At 45.7% G+C, this 14,848-nt stretch overlaps 1 protein-coding gene across 1 annotated transcript; it reads left to right on the top strand.

Moving 5' to 3' along the window:
- Nucleotides 1-186: 186 nt before the first annotated feature.
- On the top strand, nt 187-7,000 carry gaa (alpha glucosidase). The gene is made up of 19 exons (XM_085271123.1): nt 187-1,061; nt 1,391-1,542; nt 1,763-1,928; nt 2,098-2,194; nt 2,301-2,420; nt 2,627-2,745; nt 3,117-3,248; nt 3,444-3,554; nt 3,646-3,759; nt 3,880-3,964; nt 4,053-4,170; nt 4,501-4,634; nt 4,800-4,951; nt 5,179-5,327; nt 5,464-5,605; nt 5,765-5,863; nt 6,316-6,480; nt 6,614-6,766; nt 6,864-7,000. The coding sequence occupies exons 1-19, from the start codon at nt 528-530 to the stop codon at nt 6,927-6,929; spliced, it is 2,808 nt and encodes a 935-aa protein (XP_085127249.1). The 5' UTR covers nt 187-527; the 3' UTR covers nt 6,930-7,000.
- The last annotated feature ends 7,848 nt before the right edge of the window (nt 7,001-14,848 follow it).

Below are 14,848 nucleotides of genomic sequence, written 5' to 3'. Positions count from 1 at the left end.
CCAATTTTTTTTGGAACTTGGGTTGTAACTGCCACTGCTCATTCGTACAATACAGAAATCAGATTTGGAGGTAAGTTATAATTATTTTATGAAATATAATTAATGTTTTTAATGATAAAAGATAACCATCTGGTTTCTGTTTTTCATCTAAACTATTGCTATTTTGATCACTTTTGTCCCAGTATGCTTGCCCTAGTTTTGCGTTAGCCTTCATGTTGCTTCATGTTGATGTTTTCGGAAAGCATGTTTTTGCTATTAATGGTTAACCTAATTCACTGTAGACGTCTTGATTTAATAAATTTATAATTTTTTTTTATAAATTTATTAATTTAATGTGTCGCAACTTCACAACAATGTCTTTTCCGACACTGCGGATAATTTGATTAGAGGGAACAGATAACCGCTGGACACCGGACTGGGACTGCTACATGTAGCTACATGACCTACTACATACCCTACTACCACTGAATAGTTTCATGAAGACAGCGCAAAGTTCATTTAAGGATCCTTAGACTGAGCAATGCACGATGGGTCTGTTGTCTCACTTCACTGTAGCCGTGCTCCTCTTCGCATTTTCTTTATTAGCTTGTTTGTTCATGAACCGCTTTTTCACCAGTGAAGCCCGACGACAGATTGGGTCAGTTCGGGATGAGCAACATGACATCACGGCACATGGACGGCTTGTTTATAATCCCGCAAAGCCACAGAACAATTCAAGTCGGGGTATACACCCTGAAAGATCCCAGAAATGTAATATTTCCAGAGGCAGTGAATGCGCCATGGCCCCAGAGAGTCGGTTTGACTGTGGCAGGGACAAACTGCTCAGCCAGAGCGAGTGTGAGGACAGGGGATGCTGCTACGCCCCTCTGCTTGACTCCGCAGGACCACCCTGGTGCTTTTACCCCCGTGTGTATCCTGGCTATAAAATGGGACCCCTCATACCTACTCCTCGGGGTCAGGGTGCCACACTGACTCGTGCCAGCCCCTCCTACCTCCCCAAAGATATCTCCACTCTAAGACTAGATGACATTCAAGAGACAGCAGACTGTTTCCACCTCACAGTAAGCATTCATCCCCAAACATGTGATCAAGACAACACAGTCAAGGATAATATTTTAATTTTATTTTGCTCTATTTTTATGTTTGAAATAGTCCATTTCTATTTTATAAAAGCACGTTTGTCTTGAATGTCCTTGAATTAACCCAGGAATGAATATTTATGCTGACTTTTCCAGTAATTTTCAAATGAAATACACAAATAAAGAGTCCCACCAGTAGGACAGGCACCACAGTTTGAAAAAAAAAAAAAACTGAGTATTGGACCCTCTATTATTTTACATACTTTGTCATTTCAAAGAAAAATAGTTATCAACCTTTTTTTTCTATGAAGTTAAAGGACCCATCATCTCAGCGGTATGAAGTTCATCTGCCAGGCGGTGTTCCTCAGAGCAAAGCCAATACACAGAGTGTCCTCTATACCACTGAATACCAGTCTGACCCATTTGGCTTTATGGTGCGACGGAAATCCAATGGAAGGGTGATGTGAGTAGTTCACTTCATTTTTAATGTATTTGAGGATGGACTATATAGTGAGTTTAATCATAGTGTCAGTCAATAACTTACTCTGATGTAGTCAGCTTGTTCATATTTGCTCTGTTATCTCTGTTCATATTTATCATTTTGTGCTGGTAGTTTTTTTCATTTCACTTATATGTTTAAATCACTTTATTTTTTTGTTTGTACACATCCTCTGCCTGTTTAGTATGAACACCACAGTTGCTCCTCTGCTGTTTGCTGACCAGTACCTGCAGCTGTCTACCACACTGGCCTCTTCTTTTGTGTCTGGCCTTGGGGAACATTACACCTCTCTCCTCTTGGATCTAAACTGGACTTCCCTGACTCTCTGGAATAGAGACATGGCACCTCATGTGAGTCTATTGCAGTGGTTCAATAACAGTCGTCAAACTCAAAGGTTAGGAGCGCCCCCTTCTGGACCGATACTCAAACGATTTAGACTATATGTCTGGCAGCAGACATTCATATTAAACAGTCTTTTGTAAGCTTTCTTTATGATGTTGACACTGTCTTTCCCCACAGGCTGATGCCAACCTCTATGGCTCCCACCCATTTTACATAGTACAGGAAGAGGATGGCTTAGCACATGGAGTTTTCCTTCTAAATAGCAATGCAATTGGTACTGAGCTCTCTGATCCAACATCCCACACTTTTTGAATTCACTTTCCATAGAACAGATTCTAGCATCTGATGCCATTTCACTGACTTCCCAAATGTTTCTGTAGAGGTGATTCTACAGCCGACCCCTGCTCTCACCTGGGTGTCCACCGGTGGAATCCTGGATCTCTACATTTTCTTGGGTCCTGACCCTCAAAGTGTTATACGACAGTACCTTCAGATCATTGGTATGCAGCATGAGTTGTCTGGCTGACATTCACTAACACATGTCCATGCAGTAATAAGCATGTATACTTACTACAAGAGATGTGAAGTTTGAAAATAGTAATTTGTAAAAGCATGTGAGCGTTTGTGCATTTGAACGAGTCCTGGGGCATCAGAAAAAGAAGGAATGCATTTATGTGTTTCAGAGTTATCATGTATCTGTCCCCAGGCTATCCTATGATGCCTTCTTATTGGTCGCTGGGCTTTCATCTGTGCCGCTGGGGTTACACGACCACTAATACGACCCGAAAGGTTGCACAAAGCATGCATGATGAAAACTTTCCGATGGTATGAAATTCATAGAAGATTCTCCATCTGTGCATTTGCTTTATACATTTGTTTAAGAAAGTATTCAAAATTTTATTTTTCATTCTAAATTTTCATTTTAGATTGATAACATTAACGATCCATGTGTAACAACAGTAACTCTAATGATAGTTAAAAAATGAATTGAAGGCAGTTTGTCCTCAGTTTTTCATGTTTATGATTTTAATGTTTACTTTTTTAATTATTTGTTTATAAGGTGGCTGATGTGCCAAACTGTCTAACTAAATGAAAATATCTTTAGAAGTCTTAGGCACTCACTGATTTTATGTGGCAGCTGGAGTCTTCATTAAACTGCCTTTTTCCTGAGAATATTTAACCGTTTTCACCAACAGGATGTACAATGGAATGACCTGGATTACGCAAACAAGCGAAGGGTATTCACCTTTGACCCCTGGAGATTCGGGGATCTGCCAGAAATGGTGGAGGAGTTTCACAAGAGAGGCATGAAGTACATCCTTATTCTGGTGTGACATCTTTGTGTTTAAAAGACCTGACAAACTACTATATACATATATACATTTGCATTTGAATTTGATGCAAACAAAACATTTTTGTTCTTGCTTTCACTGGAGCTAAAAGCAGGTATTAACCATATTTTTCCAGTGGAGGGCAGCAAAAATGTCCTAAGTTTTGACTGAGGCTCCTCGTTTATGTTACAGGACCCAGGGATAAGCAGCAGCAGCACCCCAGGAATGTACCCTCCCTTTGATGATGGACTTAAAAGAGATGTCTTTATCAAAAACGCTACAGGGCAAATCCTGATAGGGAAGGTGAGATAGGGTCGGGGTGGGTGGGGGGCAATATGTATGTAGCATTTTTTTTTATCTGAAAATGTGGGGTTGTCATATTCTGTATACGCAGGTTTGGCCAGGCCCAACAGCCTTTCCTGACTTCACGAACCCAGACACCAGACAATGGTGGGAAGACTGCATCAGAGATTTTCACTCTAAAGTTCCTGTAGATGGTCTCTGGATTGTATGTGTACACAGGACAGGGTTGTAATTCACAAATAATGTGCATGACTTTTTTGAAATGTGGACATTTATTATACACTATCAAATAAAAATTGCTTTCCATGTTTTTCTTTCCACACAGGATATGAACGAACCAGCCAGTTTTGTGCAGGGCTCGGTGGAGGGCTGTCCTGACAGTGACCTTGAGAACCCACCATACACACCAAGTAACACATTTAAAAGCACATAAACATTCAGATTTTATGTTGTTTTTTTAAGACAAAATGTTATTCTACAAAACTCTCCGACACACAGGTGTCGTTGGAGGACGGTTAAACTCAGGAACCCTCTGTATGTCGGCTCGGCAGAAGATGTCATTTCACTACAACCTGCACAATCTTTACGGACTCACAGAAGCTTATGCAACACACAGGTTGGGCCAGGATGTGATTAGACACAGTTGCACAGTTAGTTGTTTTGTTGTGGATGAAAGAACGAGTAATAAATATATAGTAACACTTTGTAAACATGATAATTTTATGAAACAGTGATTTTATTGTTGCATAAAAAAGTCAATCATTTGAGATGAAATGACAGAAATCGAATGCTTTTACCACCTGGTCATATAACTTCTCACTTCCTGTGATGTCTTGTAGGATTCAGAATTTGAATTTGGAATAATGGTGCCCAGTGTTACAGATTATGTACATGTAGCTGTTCTTTGTGGGGGGGGTTTTATCCTGGGGTTTGTTCCCATCCTCAGTGCTTTGCTGAAGATACGGAGGAAGAGACCCTTTGTGCTGTCACGCTCCTCTTTCCCCGGCATCGGACGCTTTTCTGGAGTGTGGACAGGAGATGTCAGGAGTGACTGGGAGCAGCTCAGATTCTCAATTCCTGGTGAGGAAATGTCATTTCTGAAAGGTCACATGAACTGGCTTTTTGAGATCCTCTCATCTCGTAAGAATATTGACCCAAAACATCAGAATTGGAATGTATTTTTGAAGTTACCACAGCTTAATAGTGAATTGACCTAAATGGAGCTTTTGTACCTGTCCCCTCCAGCGGTGCTGCAGTTCAGCCTGTTCGGGGTCCCTCTGGTGGGAGCGGACATATGCGGCTTTGGAGGCAACACCACTGAGGAGTTGTGCGTTCGGTGGATGCAGCTTGGGGCCTTCTACCCATTTATGAGGAACCACAATGACAAGCCCAATGCTGTGAGACACGGACGCTGATACTGGTTATGTTTATGGTCTGTTAATTCAGATGCATGTGCAAACTGTTTAGTGACAGTAACTGTCGGGGGAGTTATATGATGAAGAAGAGGTTTATCCAGCATGTTTTTCTTTTCTCGGGTCATGTAGAGACGTCCATCTGTTTCATCTATTATTGAAAAGGAGTAACTCAATCTCTTCACTGTGTGTGTGTTTGTCTTGTCCCTCAGGCTCAAGAGCCCTATGTGTTTGGGCAGCGGGCCCAGGCAGCCATGCGGAGTGCGCTGTATCTCCGTTACTCCCTACTGCCGTTCCTTTACACACTCTTCCACCATGCACACGCCTCTGCTGAAACTGTGGCCAGACCTCTATTCATGGAGTGTGTGTCCTCTTCATAGCTATTCTTCCCTTACTTTTTTGGTACTCTATTGTAATGCATAAACAAAGCCATTTAGGCCATCTCATTTCACTTTTCATCTTTCTTTTCCTCTTCCCTGTATGTCCATCGCTCTTAGGTTTCCCAATGACCCTAACAGTCGGACCATAGACAAACAGTTCCTGTGGGGGAGTTCACTTCTTATTAGTCCAGTTTTAGAGCAAGGGGCTGTAGAACTGGCTGCATACCTGCCCCCCGCCACTTGGTACAGCCTGCACAATGTGAGTCACTCAGTCATATTCAGCCGTCTCTGACAACACCACTAGAATGTATGAGCCACACAATAATAAATCATGTATGAATCATGTATGAACCATGGAGGGACGTGACATTAGTGTTTACTGGATTTACAACCTTATGTTGTGTTTTGGCCTCTCAAGGGTCAGCCTTTCTACAGTAAAGGGCAGTTCCTGCTCCTGCCAGCTCCTCTGGACACCATCAATGTTCATGTGAGGGAAGGACACATCATTCCCCAGCAGGTGGGTGTTTGTTTTAGGGGGAAAAAAAAGCAAATGTTTGAAGATCTTGATTCTGTTTGGAGACACAATTTACAGGTTTGATGGAAAAACTGATTTTAAAAAGGGCTTGTTAAGTTATGCTTGAGTTCAGTATAAAAGAACAAAGCAAAGCACATCGTTTACTGGATAGTTATTCATTCAGACATTGCAGTTTACGGTAGTCATTATCAGTACATCACTTCACCCTGTGATGCTTTTCTTTATAAGCAATACAGCTCTTTGAAGGAATTATTTCGCTACATGGGAGAAATCTCTTTTCATCCACAGTCTCTATGATCAAATGTTGACCCATTACTGTCACGACTTCCTAGATGAGGTGTTAAAGTTCAAAACTAGCTGAGACACTTGGAAGAAAAGAGGATGTTTTGTAACTTAACATCATATTTTCTTTGATCTTCCCTTTTCTTGCGCAGGAGCCTGCTTTGACAACCACAGCCTCACGCAACAACCCTTTCTTCCTGACTGTGGCGCTGTCAGCGGGCGGCTGGGCCCGGGGCGACTTGTTTTGGGATGATGGCGAGAGCGTCGACACTTTTGAAATGCAAAATTATTGCTACGTTATCTTCTCTGCTGAACAGGTAAGTAGAGATTATTTATATTTCCATATGGAAAGCAGCAGAGACTTTGCTATGCATTGTGATGCACGACTGCTTGATGCAAAAAGTGTGAATGAGGGACAGTGTTTCACACACATCTCTGGCTTTACTTCAGTCTCAGGTTGTGAGTAACCCTCTAAAGCTGAATGGGGCACTGGACAGTCTGGTGCTGGGAGGGCTGCAGGTTTTCGGGGTGCCTTCACCACCTCGCTACATTTTAGCAAATGGGGAGAAAGTCAGGGACTTTACATATCGCACTGACACCAAGGTGAGCTTTTAACCAGCAACATATGAGCCCCACTACTTCCATCATTTCTTTGCCTCAAATAAACTTTTGTCTTTCTCCTCCCTGTCTCTTCTCGTAGGTTTTAGCAGTGACTAGTCTGGCCTTACCCATGTCAGAAGTGTTTACGGTCCAGTGGGTTCTCTAATACACTGAGTTTCATTTAAAAGAAAAAAACACTCATTTTGTGCACCGTAGACTTGCTGCATCTCTTCTTCAAAATTGCCTGGAATTTGGATCAGCAGGTTTGTTGAAAAACAACAACAAAAAAACAAAACAGGACATGATAATATCAAAGCACGGGAGCCACCGTGGTATATCTGGTTTGCATGTCCTAACTGCTACACTCAAAACGGTTTAATGCCTTGAAATGTATTTATTTTTTATAACTATTTTAATTGTTTTTATTTTTGAAAATGATTTTTGCATTTATTTTTTTGTGAAATAGTTAAAAAATAATTCAAAATTGTTTGTCTGCAGCACTTGTGTAGCATTTACTATGATGAGATGTCACATTTACTGTGTCCTCTGAACAGTTTGATAAAAGCCAACCATGATGTAACTGACTCATAGCTGGATGAATCCTTGGATGAGGGTGATCATGCTCCCTCTGAGTAATTGGACTTGCATGCCCCACTAGTGTATGCATTTGACACAAAACTACTGCACACTTTGTATTCTGAGTGGTATGTATGTATGTATGGTTGTATGATTTACATTAAGCATATTATTCTAGTGGGAAATAACCTAAAAAAATAATCAGGTTTGTACTGGCAGGTAAAGGCAGCAGTGCTGGTGTGTGAAGAGCCTCTGACCAACTGTATTCAAGCCTTTGCCAGTGACCTTTAAAACGTCACTTATGATGAAAAAGCTCTGCTTTTTTATGATAGGCTGGGGCCGATGACGACTGCGGATGGTGTGAAATGCATTTGTATTTTCAAATGCAGCCATGCTCCAACTTTTCTTTCACTATTTTGAATATGAAATCTACGCCCAGGCTTTTTTGGATTGAAAAACCCATTTAAATTTCCGGAAGCAGCAATAAATTTGTGGATTGGTCTGGGAGCTGTGAAGTCAAGTAGGACGCAAACGATCGGGTAGTTGTAGGAAGCGCGACATGTGCGGGCTACAAATTAAACCGCACGCATTGTTAGTCTAGCGCGAGCTTTTACTTTGAAAATTCGAACCGGAAGTGTATTTTTTCCGCTGTAGAAACCGCAGCAGTCAGACATGTAGCGTGCCCTGTCGGAAAACAAGGATACAAACAGGACTTACAGTTAATAACAACAGAGCCGGATCTGGGAGAAAGGAGGCGAGACAGCGCCGGTACGTCCCGCTCGGCCCCTGCCTGCCCGGTGTGATGGCTGTCCGGTGTGGGCTGTAGACTCCTGCGGCGGGACTGACGGTGAGAGCTCAGCTGCTTTAGCCCCCTTCCCCTCTCGCTCCGCTTCTCTACAATTTGCTTGTTATTCATTCATTTCTGCCGCTGGAACAGGTGTGTGCCAAAGCGCCGAGGAGGACGCTTTTCTCCGGTACGAGCCCGAAGTGTTTTTGTCTCCCGGCAACTTTTAAGTTGCATGCAAACGCGGACGGCTTTAAAACACCAGCCAAGCAATCGGATTTCGGCCATGGCTCAGCTGAGCTAAAGTAAAATATTTATGTTCAAGGTGCTACAGAGTGAGGCTCAGGCCACAGAGCCACAGTAAAAACTCGTAAGGGCCTGCGTGTAAATAGGCTTGTCCATCCTCGCCTCCGCTGTCAGGCGGATGCTGCCTGTCAGGACTGTATTGATAGCTGATGGACATCACGGCACGCCTCTGCTGCACAGGCTGCCCCACCGCAGTCAGGGCAGGGATCAAACCACCCCCAGGCACCCTTTTATGTCCTCAGAAACGCGTTGACCCACGTCACGGGTGCACGTCTAATCTGTATAACCTGAGCGCATCGTAATTAAGTCAAGTTTCTCAAAGTGCTCCCTATGTGTGGGACCTGTTAGAGACAAGTTGTAGTTTGTGGTCTGTTTCTGTTGCAAAATGAGATGGATACATGTTATCACTTCATATTTAATAAAATAAAATTAAAAAAGGTGAATCATCTTTTCAATTCTATCTATAAAAAAGCTACTTATCTTTGTCCTGTTTGTACTGCAAGTTATCAACACCATATCTGAAAAAACTTAATATTGGTTTACACTTAAGTCATTTTAACATGTAAAACACCAAAAAGAAAAAATGAGAGAACTATGCTGTGTTTATAACCATTTCCCACTGAGTCACCTGTAACATTTTATCATAACTCGCTGACTTCAGAAGAATCTTGTTTCTCAGCCTTCCTTTTTTCCACCTGCCTTAGGCATTAATATACAGTGGTGATGAAATAGGAGTGTTAAGTATTGGCTCCTTCATTCATATGTCACAATGTGACAACTTAATTAATGTAGCCCAGAGGTGAGAATTTGAGATCGTGGAAGCTTGTTGCTTTCTACATTTTCAGCTCAGCTTCAGTCTTGCAAAGTTTCATGTTCACATTAAGAGTTTCAATCTTTCTGGCAGGTGATCTGTTAAAAGTTTGCGAAAAATGTGCATCATTCTGTCTGTCACAGCAGGACTAGACTGAGGCGAACATGGTGTTTCAGTCTTGAGCATGTGAGCGGTTTGATAAAACTGAAAGGTCAGAGAAGAGAGGGAATGTGCGCGCACGCCAAGGCGTTGACAGCATAAAGATGAAGGGGGAAGGAAAGAGTGAGAGGACGCTGTCCAGCCTGATTGAGAAGATGACCCGGTTCACCCTGTAATCGCATACAGACCAAAATAACTACACAGTAGCAGGGATTTCACAAAAGAATCATTTTTACGGTCTAGCCCTCTTATTATTTGAATAATGGTCAGTTTGCATGTTTTATGTGCATGGATCAGAGTATGCAGAAATACAACTATTATTTTTCTTCATTTACTGCTAGTCTGAAGTATTTATGTATATTCACTCATAGGCTACTGTATTAGCTGTACTTTCCGAGTAGTGGTTAGAACCCCCTTCCCCCTTAAGAATTGCCTTCATTCTTTGTGGCACAGATTCAAAAAGGGTGCTGGAAACATTCCTCATAGATTTTGGTCTATATTGACATGACAGCATCACACAAATCTTTTTTGGCTCACATCCATGATGTAAATCTCCTGTTCCACCACATCCCAAAGGTGCTCTGTTGGATTGAATCTGGTGACTGTGGAGGATTGCCAAGAAAATATCCCTACACCACAACACCACCATCACGTGACCTGCGAATGGATCCATGATTTTTATGTTGTTTACCCTTCAAATGTGGCAGCAGAAATTGAGACTCATCAGACCAGGCAATGTTTTCCAATATTCTGTTGTCCACTGTTGGTGATCCTGTGTGGACTGTAGCCTCAGTTTCCTGTTATTAGCTGATAGGTGGTGTCGACTTCTGCAGCCCATCTGTTTCAGTGTTTGAGGTGTTGTGGATTCATTGATGCTGTTCTGCAAACCTTTGTTTCATCAAAGAGACATTTTTACGCAGACAAATGCCGCTGACTGGTTATTTTTTTCCTCAACCCTTCTCTGTAAACACTAGAGATGGTTGTGTGGGAAAATCCCAGGAGATCAGCAGTTTCTAAAATGCTCAGAACGGCCGTCTGGCACCAACAACCATGCAATGAGCATTTGTCTCTATTCTGATGCTCAGTTTGAACTAGAGCAGGGCGATATGGCCAAAAATATTTATCACGATATATATTTGAAAATTTGTGATAACGATATAACTGACAATATAATTGATGGGAGACAAAATACAACTCCACAACTTTACTAGCGCAAAAAAAGCAGCTGTTTTTTATGTGCATTAAAGCTATATAAAAATTTAACAGTGCAAATGCAAATTTCTTGCTGAAAGTTTAATCCAAGGGCATTTCCAGTAGAAATGGGCAGATGTATCCTGAGCATAACCATGTATAATATCCACTGAAGTTAAAAAGAGGTGCTTTGCAACATTAAACTGCATTGTGCCAAATAAAAAAGTCAAATACGTATTTTTCGGACCATAAGGTGCATGGGATTATAAGGCACATTAAGCGAAACAAAGCAGTCAGATAAATCAAACTTTATTCAACTCATACTTCTTGCTTCCTCCACTTCTGTACCATTGATTCCTTAATGCTGTATTCTATCACAGCTGCTCTATTCCCATGTTGTTGCAGTATATTAATGACTAACCTTGTATTGTGGATGGATTATCTCAGACTGAAGTTTGGTCCGTTTATAGCATGCTGCCATGCGATTGCATTTGTCTCTAACCATCGGGAACCCTCACGTTTATCGAGTGGAAAAGTGTTAGCATTCATCCTGCATCTTCACTGTTTTTACTATGCTAACATAGCTGTGTCGCTAGCGATCACGTAGCACATCATTATATACCAGCTAGCCCAACTTCAGTAACCCTACAAACGTCACTGCTGTTTAGTTTCCTGTCTTCATTTATGTTGGAAGTGATAGCAGAGCTGTACGTTTTAATTTTTTCAGAAATCTCTCAGTCATCCATCCATCCATCCATCTTCATCCGCTTATCCGAGGTCGGGTCGCGGGGGTAGCAGCCTAAGCAAAGAGGTCCAGACCTCCCTCTCCCCAGCCACCTCCTCCAGCTTGTCCGGGGGAATACCAAGGCGTTCCCAGGCCAGCCGAGAGATATAATCTCTCCAGCGTGTCCTGGGTCTGCCCCGGGGCCTCCTCCCGGTGGGACATGCCTGGAACACCTCGCCCAGGAGGCGCCCAGGGGGCATCCTTGCCAGATGCCCGAACCACCTCAGCTGGCTCCTTTCGATGTGGAGCAGCAGCTGCTCTACTCTAAGCCCCTCCTGGATGGCCGAACCTCTCACCCTATCTCTAAGGGAGAGGCCAGCCACCCTTCGGAGGAAGCTCATTTCCGCCGCTTGTATCCGCGATCTCGTTCTTTCGGTCACTACCCACAGCTCGTGGCCATAGGTGAGGGTAGGGACGTAGATCGACCGGTAAATTGAGAGCTTCGCTTTTACGCTCAGCTCCCTCTTCACCACGACTGACCGGTGCAGCGTCCGCATTACTGCAGCCGCAGCCCCAATCCGTCTGTCGATCTCCAGCTCCCTTCTCCCATCACTCGCGAACAAGACCCCGAGATACTTGAACTCCTCCACTTGGGGCAGGAACTCATCCCCGACCCGGAGTGGGCACTCCACCCTTTTCCGGCTGAGAACCATGGCCTCAGATTTGGAGGTGCTGATCCTCATTCCCGCTGCGTTACACTCGGCTGCGAACCGCTCCAGTGCGAGCTGGAGGCCCTCACCCGATGAAGCCAACAGAACCACATCATCCGCAAAAATCAGAGATGAGATTCTGAGGCCACCAAAGCGAAAGCCCTCCGCCACTTGGCTGCGCCTAGAAATCCTGTCCATAAAAATTATGAACAGAACCGGAGACAAAGGGCAGCCTTGGCGGAGCCCATCACCCACCGGGAACGAGTCCGACTTATTGCCGGCAATGCGAACCAAGCTCTTGCAACGGTTGTATAGGGATTGAATGGCCCGTAGCAATGGGCCAGACACCCCATACTCGCGCAACACCTCCCACAGGACGCCCCGAGGGACACGGTCGAATGCCTTCTCCAGGTCCACAAAACACATGTAGACTGGTTGGGCAAACTCCCATGCACCCTCAAGTATCCTCGAGAGGACAAAGAGCTGGTCCAGTGTTCCGCGACCAGGACGAAAACCGCATTGTTCCTCCTGTATCCGAGGTTCGACTAGCGGACGAACCCTCCTCTCCAGCACCCTGGCATAGACTTTCCCGGGGAGGCTGAGGAGTGTGATCCCCCTGTAGTTGGAACACACCCTCCGGTCCCCCTTCTTGAAGATGGGGACCACCACCCCGGTCTGCCAGTCCACAGGTACTGCCCCTGATCTCCACGCAACATTGCAGAGACGTGTCAACCAAGACAGCCCTACAACGTCCAGAGCCTTCAGGAACTCGGGGCGGACCTCATCGACACCAGGGGCTCTGCCACCAAGGAGTTGTTTAACTGCCTCAGTGACCTCGCCCCCGGAAATTGGTGGGTCACACCCCTCATCCCCAGACTCTGCTTCCTCCCCGGAAGACGTGTCAGTGGGATTAAGGAGGTCCTCGAAGTATTCCTTCCACCGCCCGACAATTTTCTCAGTCGACGTCAACAGCGCTCCGCCAGCACTATACACAGTGCAGGTAGAGCACCGCTTTCCCCTCCTGAGACGCCTGACGGTTTGCCAGAATCTCTTCGAGGCAGTCCGAAAGTCTTTTTCCATGGCCTCTCCGAACTCCTCCCACACCCGAGTTTTTGCTTCAGCCACTGCCCGAGCCGCATTCCGCTTGGCCTGTCGATACCTGTCGGCTGCCTCCGGAGTCCCACAGGCTAACCAAGCCCGATAGGCCTCCTTCTTCAGCCTGGTGGCTCCCTTCACCTCTGGTGTCCACCATTTGGTTCGGGGATTACCACCACGGCAGGCACCAACCACCTTGCGGCCGCAGCTCAATGCAGCAGCTTCGGCAATGGAGACGCTGAACATGGTCCATTCGGACTCAATGTCCCCAGTCTCCCTCGGAATGCTGTTGAAGCTCTGCCGGAGGTGTGCGTTGAAGATCTCGCGGACTGGGGCCTCTGCTAGACGTTCCCAGCACACCCTCACTACGCGTTTAGGTGCACCAGGTCTGTCCAGCGTCCTCCCCCGCCACCTGATCCAACTCACCACCAGGTGGTGATCAGTTGACAGCTCAGCCCCTCTCTTTACCCGAGTGTCCAGAACATATGGTCGCAGGTCTGGTGATACGATTACAAAATCGATCATCGACCTACGGCCTAGAGCATCCTGGTGCCACGTGCACTTATGGACACTCTTATGTTCGAACAGGGTGTTCGTTATGGCCAAACTGTGATTAGCACAGAAGTCCAATAACAAAGCACCGCTCGGGTTCAGATCAGGGAGGCCGTTCCTCCCAATCACGCCCCTCCAGGTCTCGCTGTCGTTACCCACGTGAGCATTGAAGTCTCCCAGCAGGACAACAGAGTCTCCAGGTGGAGCACCTTCCAGCACCCCCCCCAGGGACTCTAAGAAGGCTGGGTACTCCGAACTGCCACTCGGCGCATAAGCGCAGATGACAGTCAGGACCCGTTCCCCAACCCTAAGGCGCAGGGAACAAACCCTCTCGTCCACCGGGAAAAACCCCAACGTACCGGCAGCAAGCCGAGGGGATATAAGAATACCCACCCCAGCCCGCCGCCTCTCACCAGGGGCAACTCCAGACTGAGACAGAGTCCAGCCCCTCTCCAGGAGACTGGTTCCAGAGCCCAGACAATGCGTAGAGGTGAGCCCAACTATATCTAGCCGGTACCTCTCAACCTCACGCACCAACTCAGGCTCCTTCCCCACCAGAGAGGTGACATTCCATGTCCCTATTGCCAGTCTTGGCAGCCGGGGGTCGGTCCGCCAGGGCCTCCGCTCCTGGCCGCCACCCGGCTCACAATGCACCTGACCCCTATGGCGCCTCCTGCGGGTGGTGGGCCTGCGGGAGGATGGGCCCATGTCTCCTCTTCGGGCTGTGCCCGGCCGGGCCCCATAGACTAAGGCCCGGCCACCAGACGCTCGCCCTCGGGCACCCTCCCCGGGCCTGGCTCCAGGGCGGGGCCCCGGTAACCCTATCCCGGGCAGGGTAAACTGTTCCCTCGATATTCTTTTCATGGGGGTCTTCTGAATCGCTCTTTGTCTGGTCCCTCACCCAGGACCAGTTTGCCATGGGAGACCCTACCAGGGGGCAAAAGCCCCCAGACAACATAGCCCCTGGGATCCCTGGGACACACAAACCCCTCCACCACGATAAGGTAGCGATTCAAGGAGGAACATGCTATATCATGCTTAGGTAGCTAGTGAAACTAGCGAGCTAACTTCCTGCTAACTTCTAACTCCGTTAAATGTAATAAATTCTGTTTTCATGGATGCTTGGATGTTAAACTTAATTGTTACACCTGGTAAAGCAGCAGTGCTGATCATTTTA

This window comes from Mchenga conophoros, linkage group LG4 (genome assembly GCF_057382185.1).
Source record: "Mchenga conophoros isolate Kocher_MC1m ecotype Shallow Benthic linkage group LG4, M_conophoros_male_GT1.1, whole genome shotgun sequence".
NCBI classification, from domain to species: domain Eukaryota; kingdom Metazoa; phylum Chordata; class Actinopteri; order Cichliformes; family Cichlidae; genus Mchenga; species Mchenga conophoros.
Note: the sequence above shows the minus strand (reverse complement) of the source record. Positions and strands in the feature narration are given on the sequence as shown.

What these genes read in the sequence shown, in the direction of transcription:
- gaa (XM_085271123.1), top strand. Translation starts at nt 528, where the DNA reads ATGGGTCTGTTGTCTCACTTCACTGTAGCCGTGCTCCTCTTCGCATTT. An exon ending in GGCAAATCCTGATAGGGAAG is followed by an intron (nt 3,555 to 3,645) that starts GTGAGATAGGGT and finishes CTGTATACGCAG; the next exon opens with GTTTGGCCAGGCCCAACAGC. An exon ending in GACACATCATTCCCCAGCAG is followed by an intron (nt 5,864 to 6,315) that starts GTGGGTGTTTGT and finishes TTTCTTGCGCAG; the next exon opens with GAGCCTGCTTTGACAACCAC.